Consider the following 9784-nt stretch of genomic DNA (forward strand, 5'->3'; position numbering starts at 1 on the left):
AATTAGATAAGACCCAAATTATATGAGCAAGGCATGCAAGCCCAGCAATTTGAAGGTTTCATGTTGTTTCAGAGGTGGGGAGGCCTGATCTCTAGCTCAGCACAGAGAAAATGACTTCTTGCTCCCAGGCAAGCCAAACCCACGAATTAAGCTCTTGACTGCCCATCCTCAAGCTCAGTGCCAAGCACATATAAAAGGACCTGTCAGTCCTCTCTGCAGCCAGCAGAGCCTTTGTGGGATTTTGCCTTTCTCCTCTTGCATCTGAGCTCCATCTCCACCAGCGCCATGAGCCGCCAATTCACCTGCAAGCCAGGAGCTCTCTCCAAGGGAGGCTTCAGTGGCTGTTCTGCGGTGCTCTCCGGGGGCAGCTCATCCTCCTACCGGGCAGGGGGCAAAGGGTTGAGTGGGAGCTTTGGCAGCCGGAGCCTCTACAACCTGGGGGGTGCCCGGAGCATCTCCCTCAACACGGCCAGTGGCAGCGGGAAGACTGGAGGTTTTGGATTTGGCCGCAGCCGGCCCAGTGGCTTTGCTGGCAGCATCTTCGGCAGTGTGGCTCTGGGGCCTGTGTGCTCGACCGTGTGCCCACCTGGAGGCATCCACCAGGTCACTGTCAATGAGAGCCTCCTGGCTCCCCTCAATGTGGAGCTGGACCCCGAGATCCAGAAAGTACGTGCCCAGGAGCGGGAGCAGATTAAGGCACTGAACAACAAGTTTGCCTCCTTCATCGATAAGGTGGGTCTTTTAGGACCAGAGGAACCTGTGAACAGCTCCCTTTTCTCTTCTTGGAATATGAGTTTGTTAGGGCAGGGGAGGTTGAGGCTAGATATGAGGAGGCACTTACTGTGGACAAGGAGAGTACTTTCCATCGTTAGGGAGCCTTGTATAAGATTCTCTGCATCATCTTCCCAGAGAGATAACAAAGGTAAGCTTAATTCCTACTGGCAGAGGCTTACTTGGGTACCAGCAGGAAGTCTCAAGGGAAGAGCTCTGGTCCTTACTGTTGAAGGCCAGCTTGGTGCTATTGCTAATCACAGGGGCCTGGTAGACTGTGCAGTGAAGGCCAGTGAGAGAGAACATACCCCGGAATAGGCAGGGAAGCCTGACCTCTCATGTACATTGGCCTTGACTGCTAGTCCCTTGACCTGTACATGAGGAGCATTGCCGTGTCATCATCTTGGGCCCTTTGGATTCCCAGATGTCTCTGCCATGAGTCTTTCAGCTGATTAAGGACTCTCTTGCAAACCAGAAGAGTACTGTGGGGCAGAGGCTTCCATAGTGCTCTGAAGTCTGAATTGACTGAATATTGGGCTCAACACCGACCAGGTATTCGGCTTTGTGAAAATGACTTGTCTGAGCCTTTATCGCCTCACTCTAAATGGAGATTGTAATCTACCTCCTAAGAGTATATTAGGTTTAGAAAAGAAAATACATGTGGAGATCTTGGCACAATGCCTGAAAAGAACTAAGTACTCCAAAAATGGTGGTTCTTGTTACTATCTTTTATCTCTAGAAGCTAGGGGAGGGGTGTGAAAAGGAGAGGAATCATGAGAGCACAGGAGATCTTCTAGTCCAGACAGACTCCTGATTTGGCATAGATAAGAAATGATTACTCCTGTTTTATGAGTCAGCAAAGACAGGAGGCCAATGCTGGGCTCAAAGCTATTAGGAGGATGGGAAAAGAGGGGCTAGATCCTCAGTCTCCTGCCTCCAGATACAGGGGAGGAGGCTAGAGGGCTCTGTTAGCTTGCTGATAGTCAAACACCAAGGATAAGTCAGCCCAGGATAAATTCTGGGTCATGAGGACTCAGAGATGAGCCTGCCCTTGCAGCTCTACCCTTCCTGCCTAGAGGATGCCCTCCAGCCTTCTGCTCAGCCTCAGAGGCCAGGGCTGGCTCTGCAGCTTCTTAGTCCTCAGCTGTGTCACATGTCAAGATATTCTGAGCATTGTGGCCCAGGGGGAGGGAAGTGGATTGACTCTCGGCTGCAATGGTCAGACCCTGCAAGTGGAGGGAGGAGACATGAGAGAAAAGATGGACATAAAGACAGATTTGTTCACAGAGGTTGTCTGCTCAGAGGGAGAGGAAGGAGGTACAAACCCTGGACTGTTCCTTAATGATTTTAGTCTCAAGAGAAGTATGATCTCTTAACCTCAGGCAGCTAGAGAAGATGGTGAATCCATCAGCAATTCAAATGGGTCCAGTGGTGCAAATATGTACTGTGATTTCCCGGATGTAGGTTTACTTTGTGCTTAATGCTCAGCTCATGGGCATCTGCAAAGGATTCAGGACTGGTTAAATTAAACCAAATGCTGGATTATCTGCTGGTGGATAGTCCTGTCTCAACACTGAATCTCACACAGTGTTCCCATGCTCTGTGTTTTCTGATTTTTGGAGAACAAGTCTTTATTTAAAAAGTAGATATACTCACATAGATATAAAAAGTCACATTTTAAACACTGTGATCCCTCAAATCAGACAAGAGACATACATGCAGGTCAGCCCTCTGTGGTGAGTTTCCTGGCTCAGTGGGAGCCCCTCACCATCCTGCTTCACGTGCTGTGCTTGCTCTAGGAAAGGGAGAGGCTATGAGCAAAGACGGGCTTGGAGCCTGAGGCAGGAATTGAAAATATTCCAAAGCCCTAGACCCAAGCCTCACTGAGTCTGACATGTCATGAAATGGTCACTCTTTCTGATAAGATGGGCCTGGCTGGCTCTGTCTTGGTGTTTCCAGGCAGCCTCATGCCCTGCACTGATTTGGACACGGTGGCTCTGGTGATTGGGTGCATGAGGTACAGGGACATGTTTCTGGTTCAGTTCTGGCCTCCACCACTTATTAAGCCTTGGAAAGAAGTGATGCTTCTCCATGCCTCAGTTTTCTCTCTATTAAACAGGGTTTCGTTCCCCTGCCCCATGCAGCTGTATTGAGGGTTAAGGGAGATCAGGAAGGCACAGCAGTTGCACAATGACTTTGAGCCACAAGTGCAACAGTCTGGGGGCTCAACTATAGCTGGGATTTGGGGTTCCAGGTGCGGTTCCTGGAGCAGCAGAACCAGGTGCTGGAGACCAAGTGGGAGCTGCTGCAGCAGCTGGACCTGAACAACTGCAAGAACAACCTGGAGCCCATTCTTGAGGGCTACATCAGCAATATGAGGAAGCAGCTGGAGACACTGTCTGGGGACAGAATGAGGCTGGACTCAGAGCTGAGGAATGTGCGTGATGTGGTGGAGGACTACAAGAAGAGGTGAGTGAGGAGGGACCCCTGTGATTTGACACCTGCCTCAGTTTCTCTAAGGGACCCTGGCAGACACTTCAGTTTAAAATTCTTGGAGGTGAGAGGTGGTGTTTTCAGTCATGCCAAGTAGAATCACCCTAACAAGTCTAGAACATGCTCCTTGCTGCCAACCTACTGGCTTGACACTCAGGAAACATATTGAGTTACCTGGGAAGTGGTCAGAGGATTACCTCTGTCTCTGGGTGAGAGAGACCATGGTAAGCCTCTCACACATTCCAGAGCTTCTGAATCTTCATATGCAAAGAAGAGGTTCATTATACCCACCTCCCAGACTAGTTTGGGGGGTGACTGAGAATAGGCATGGGGAATACTCCATCACATGTGATGCTTTCTTCAAATTGAAAGCAGAGAAGGACAGCTTGTTTCTTGGTTCCTCTGAGATTCCCAGGGGGCACTTTCTCCACATGCTTCTTCATTTTCCAAGGTGGATCTCAACAATCCCCTTCTCCTGAACTGGGTCCATGTCTCCAGCCAAGGAAGCCTTTCTGTCTGGCTGGCCCCACTGTCCAGCACCTGTAGCCCCCAGTCCTTGTGCCTCTCAGTGGCATGCTGTTCCTCACCCTGGGTCTTCCCTGGGGAACAAAGGGTCTTGGTGAAAGGAATGAGCCAACAAGCCCCCGCCTTCTCACAGATATGAAGAGGAGATCAACAGGCGGACAGCTGCAGAAAACGAGTTTGTGCTGCTCAAGAAGGTGAGGAGGGCAGCCCTGAGTACAAGGACTGTCTGGTGCCAGGGGGTTGAGCCTGCCAGTGTGCTCTGCCACCAGTCCCAAATTGAGAGGATGCAGAAATAGTGAGGGAAGGCAGAAATAGTAATGAAAATCTTCCCTTCCTAATGTGAAGGGGCTCCCCTGAAACCAGAAGACCTGGCTCAGACATCACAGGGTGTCTCTGATAGTGGCTTTGCTAAGGATGCCTTCCTGAGAGGGCATCCCATTGCTGCTGATAGAGCAGATTCTCAGAATGGGCTAGGGGAAAGGGGCTGGACCTTTAGCTCCTCCATCTTCTTCATGAGCTACACAAAGGAAGGAGGGAGTCTACTTCCTTGAGCAAGGTGCCCAGGCTAGGGGCAGATGTTACATTCCTGGCTGCACCAGGAGTGACTGGGGTTGGCTGGGGCATCTTTCAGGATGTGGATGCTGCTTATGCGAATAAAGTGGAGCTGCAGGCCAAGGTGGACTCCATGGACCAGGACATCAAGTTCTACAAGTGTCTCTTTGAAGCTGTAAGTCTGAATCTTTGATCCATTCTGTGGGAAGCCAGTCAGTACTCTTCTCTGGTAGCTGGGAGAGACACAGAGAGCCTCCTAGTCAGCTATCCATCTCCTGTTCAGCCCTGTGAAGCTCCTCAATCTCCACCCTTTGAAGGAGAAGGGAGGGGGCAGGCCTCACTCCATGGCAGTGAGAATCTGTCTGAGGCACAGCCTGGGGAATGTGACAGTTATGGGTTTCAGGGAGGTGACAGTTACGGGTTTCAGGTTCAGTTTGACATCACTAGAATTTGCTTGCCTTGCTGGGGTGAGGTTATCAGCCTTTGACATGGCCAAGCTGAGAGATCACCTCCATTTCTCTTGCAGGAGATGGCTCAGATCCAATCCCACATCAGTGACATGTCTGTCATCCTGTCCATGGACAACAACCGGAACCTGGACCTGGACAGCATCATCGATGAAGTCCGCATTCAGTATGAGGAGATTGCCCTGAGGAGTAAGGCTGAAGCTGAGGCTCTGTACCAGACCAAGGTGGGCTGAGTTGAGGTTGAGCTGGGGGTGATACCAGCTGGCATGTGGGCTGGATTTGATGGTCCCAGAATAGAGACAGTGTCCATTTAGGTGACCACATGACATCAGCAACCTGGAGGCTTCATGTACTTTCATGATATATCCTCCATGCTCATCCACTGCTGTGTTTTGGGGTCCCCAGTTCCAGGAGCTGCAGCTGGCAGCTGGTCGGCATGGAGATGATCTCAAAAACACCAAGAATGAGATCACAGAGCTCAACCGGCTCATCCAGAGGCTCCGCTCAGAGATTGAAAATGCCAAGAAGCAGGTAAGGGACTTCGGCTGAAGCCAAGGGCAGGTGAGTGGAGTCCAAGGGAGATGAGTCGAATGAGAACCAACCTCATATGTCACAAGAGGAGGAGGCCAAGCAGGTCACTACTTCCAACCCTAGGAGCAGGCTGCCTTTGGGACACTTCTCCTACTCATTCCAAGCACCTTGGGTTAGAAGCTCCCTCCCTCAGGAATATTCCTCTTGCCCCACAGAGTGGTCTGAGACCTTCTCTACAGTTGTGTGTTTGCCAGGTGTCTGCGTTTCCTTGCACTTGTCACACTTTCTGAAATTTCCCAGCACCTGCCTCTCTCCTATCCCCATTAGACTGAAAGGAGGTAGGGATCTAGCTGCTGTGTGCCTTCCTGGCTTCTAGCACAGTGCCTGCCCAGAGTAGCAGCTTGATAAACATTAGCTCATGTGAGATTGAGGAGAAATGGGCTCAGGGAGAACCCATTAAAGCACCTAACCAAGGACTTACTAGGGTCTACTCCCAGGAATACAGAAGGCACCCTTGGTGTTAGCAGGCAGGTACACAAGAGCCATATACATAATAAAATAGCAGTAGATAGCAGTAGTGCCTATTGTTTTATCACATTTAATCTTCACAAGGCCCCTAAGAAGCAACAGTTACCATCCTCATTGTTACCAGTGAGGAAACTGAGACTCAGTGGGTAAGAGAATTGCAGAGCTGGGGAATGGCAGAGCTGTGCTCTGAACCAAGGTCTCTTGCCTGGAGACTGGTCCTTCTGTTCCATGTTCTCTCTGGACTCCCATGGGCTTCAACACTCAGCAACTTTGTGACTCTAAATAAGTCACCTGTCTTCACCACACAGGAGGACTAAATGAGCCAAAGTTTGTAAATGGAATGGGCAGTGCTGAGCTAGTGTTGGATATTCAGTGAGCACTTGGCAAATAACAGTTGCTCCTGGGGAGTCTCCTTCCCAATGCTCTCGGTCTGTGGGGGCCACACATCTGGGCAACTGATGCCATTGCTCCTACCATGCTCTATTCCAATGATGTCTCCTTCAGACCTTAATGTGAAAGAGCAGAAAGCCACTCTTCATGATCTTTTCACATCCTCGGCATAGTGCAGCTCAGTAAATGTCTCTGCATTGAACTGAAGTGGTGCTCCATTGGCTCTGCTCTCAGAAGGGCATGATGCACAATTTCTCATCACCACAAATGTCTGCACACAAGGTGTGGAGCTAGAGCTCGGGTAGAATTTGCCAGCTCCTTCAATTAGAGCAGAGGTGTTGTGTGCATCGGGTGGTGGGGGGCATCTCTGCCCTGGGATCCTAGGGGTTTGGATATAGAATAAGCCAGTGATTCCTTTCAGTTTTCTAACTTCTCTAATTCTTTGTTTAGGCTTCTAGCCTGGAAACAGCCATTGCTGATGCTGAGCAGAGAGGCGACAATGCTCTCAAGGATGCCCGGGCCAAACTGGACGAGCTGGAGAGTGCTCTGCACCAGGCCAAGGATGAACTGGCCCGGATGATGCGTGAGTACCAGGAGCTCATGAGCCTGAAGCTGGCGCTGGACATGGAGATCGCCACCTACCGCAAGCTGCTGGAGGGCGAGGAGTGCAGGTGAGCTGGGTGTGCTTGAGAAGGAGGCCCACGTGGGGATGGGAAGAACCAAATGAGAAAACCTAATATATTCTTATCCAGAAAGGGAGTTGTTGGGGAGTAATGAGTGGTGATGACAGAGAGAACACTAATAATTAGTGATTCTAGCCATGAGTAGATATGAGTAGTCACTCACACTAAGAGTGCTTATATCAACCCAGACTCTGAGATGCTATGTGATATACTCTGTGGATTAGGTCATTCAGTCCTCCCACTGTCCCCTGTCCCTGAAAAGCCTCATTCCTCTATTAGGCTGCTTTCATCTTCCTTATCTGTCTAGGAACCTGAGAGCTTGTCAGAGGTGTGTTGGGGCAGCCACTCTGGCTTCCCTGATGTGCTGAGGAGATAAGAAGGCTGGGTATTTGGGCCTGGGCTACTGCTCCAACACATGTACCACTTGCAAGCTATTATTTTACTGAGGTTGTTACCTGGTTACCCCTAAAGATTCAGGGATGCCCCCCAAATTTTCTCAGACTCTGATTATATCAAAGAAGCCCTGAAGTTTCCACAGGTGCCCCTTGGGATCAGAAACCCACATCAGGCTAGTGGGATAATAGCTTTGAAAAGACTGTGGGTTGGATAGCTGCTCTCTCTTACTTTACCTCTCTCTTTAACAGGATGTCAGGAGAATATCCTTCCCCTGTCAGCATCTGTAAGTACTTGTGTGCTCTGATCTAAACTTGTAGAATCTGAAGATGGGAGAGGATCTTAGTTACACCCCATGAGTATAGATCAAGCTCTAAGAAATAGAGAAGGAAAACCTGTGCCTGAGACTAGGAAGCCAAAGGGCAGAGCCATGGCCAGAAATCAAGCCTCCTGCCCGGGGTTCTTTTGTCTTTATCATCCTCTGTTCCCAGAGGGATGGCTATTGCCTTTGGGATCAGGGAAACAAAGAACATGTTCTAAGAAAATGGGCCTGTGTGTGAGGCTTGAGAAGCTGAGTTTGCAAGCTTGCAATCAGACCTGGGCTTGGAAATTACAGAATGGGGGACCTCATAGATCAAGCCAAGTATAGCATTTTTGGGTTTCTCAACAGGGCTAAAGAGTTAAGCAGAGCACTGGACAGCTGTGGGTTGTGAGGAAACCTGTAGGGGATAGAGGCTGGAGTCTGGGAGTTCTGCAAATAGGCTTATAGGAGAGGCAGTGCATGGGAGTCCAGAAAGACAATGGGTATCTGGATGAAGGAGATGGGCCTCTGAGCATTAATGGGCATGGCTCAGCCAGATTGGGTACAAGGTGAAGAAGCCAAGGACAGGGCATGGGGGAAGGTGTCTTTGGGATATTCTCTCTAAGGTGAGGGAGTGGCTGTGACCTGGGTCTCTAAAGAGCCCTGTCCGTCCTGGGGAAAGGAGACACTCCTACCTGTGCTTGAGTGGATACTGACCCCAGCTTTCTTCCCGCAGCCATTATCAGCAGCACCAGTGGCAGCAGTGGCTATGGTTTACGTCCCAGCACGGTCAGTGGTGGTTACGTAGCTAATAGCACCAGCTGCATCTCTGGAGTGTGCAGCGTCCGAGGTGGAGAGAGCAGAAACTGGGTCAGTGCCAGTGATTACAAGGATACCCTGGGGAAAGGCTCTAGCCTGAGCACCTCCTCCAAGAAAGGAAGTCGATAGAGAGGGCAGTCCATGCCCTCCCTTACCTCAGGACCCCAGTTCTGCACCCCACCCCCACTGTCAGCCCCACTTCCACCCTGCTGGTCCTACCCCTGGGCCCCTGGCTTTGGCTGTCAACTCAGTTCTCCCATCTGTCTTCTGAGCCTCGGCAGGTCTGGACCACCACGCCTGATGCAAGTCCTCCCAGCACAGCCCTTGGCTGCGGTCCCCCAGCCACACAGGCAGCCCAGCCCCAGCCCCAGCCCCAGCTCCATCCAGCTTGTGCTCCTCTGCCGTCCTCCACCTCAGGGTTCATTATGCTGCTGGGCTCCCAGGGCCTCAGACTGAGGCCACTCACATGCTGGGCCTTCACCTCAGCTCCTGCTTCTGCTGGGGGCTGGCTCTATGTTCAGGAGGAGAACTAAAGGATGGCCAGGCAAGAGTGACCCAAGCTCACCCCATCCTGGCACAGCCTCATGGCTCATTCTGAGTGGGACCAAATACAACTCTGGGTCTCTCTCTTTACTCTTCTGCATGCAGAAACAGAGAAGAGGGACATCATTCACGTCTCCTGTGTTCTTTAAGGCCCCTCCTGTTGCATCCTCAATAAATAGCACAATCTCATGGCTTAGTCTCAGTGTATTAAACGTGTGCATATGTACCACAATTCAGATGCTCACATCATCATGCACACACATGCACAACACACATGCACACACATAGCACAAGTACAGACACACAAGTGCACCACTGGGTATGCCCATGTGGCTTGTATTTCCAGTTCAGTTTTCTCTGTGGATCAAAAGAGCAAACTGAGCACATGTGCCAGGGTGTGAGGAGAAGAGAGTCCTATTGGAACAACAGGCAATGGAGTGGGGAACATAGTTTGGGAGGATGGGGAGGAGAAGAGGGAGACAAAGGGATGTATGCATCCTGGCCTATGGCTTTTGATGGAGGTGTGAACTGTGGGCAGAAATGACCATATTCCTGACACGGACCCTGCCCTCTTTCTAGGATGAGATGTTTCCTGGTGGATATCTGCATTTGTCCTATCTTTCCTTTCTGCCTGGCCTCCTGGGGGTCAGCAAAAGTGGGTGGAGCCAGTGAGAATCCCATACCCTGAGTCCCTGAGCTGAAAAGTAAAGTGGGTAGCAAGTTTTTGGATGCCAAAATAGAAGAGAAGTAGAGTGAGTTGGGGCCCTCTCTGGAGTCAGGGCAGGCTG

At 50.7% G+C, this 9784-nt stretch overlaps 1 protein-coding gene across 1 annotated transcript; it reads left to right on the plus strand.

The window, feature by feature from the left end:
- The first annotated feature begins 227 nt into the window (after positions 1 to 227).
- Krt71 (keratin 71) lies at positions 228 to 9185 on the plus strand. Its single transcript, XM_004872691.3, has 9 exons — positions 228 to 732; positions 3026 to 3240; positions 3923 to 3983; positions 4421 to 4516; positions 4868 to 5032; positions 5214 to 5339; positions 6708 to 6928; positions 7585 to 7619; positions 8371 to 9185. Exons 1-9 carry the CDS (start codon positions 286 to 288, stop codon positions 8580 to 8582), a joined length of 1578 nt encoding a protein of 525 aa, XP_004872748.1. The 5' UTR covers positions 228 to 285; the 3' UTR covers positions 8583 to 9185.
- The last annotated feature ends 599 nt before the right edge of the window (positions 9186 to 9784 follow it).

This window comes from Heterocephalus glaber, unplaced genomic scaffold, assembly GCF_053883595.1.
Source record: "Heterocephalus glaber isolate CG9 unplaced genomic scaffold, H.glaber_assembly_v1.0 deba00001060, whole genome shotgun sequence".
Taxonomy (NCBI): domain Eukaryota; kingdom Metazoa; phylum Chordata; class Mammalia; order Rodentia; family Bathyergidae; genus Heterocephalus; species Heterocephalus glaber.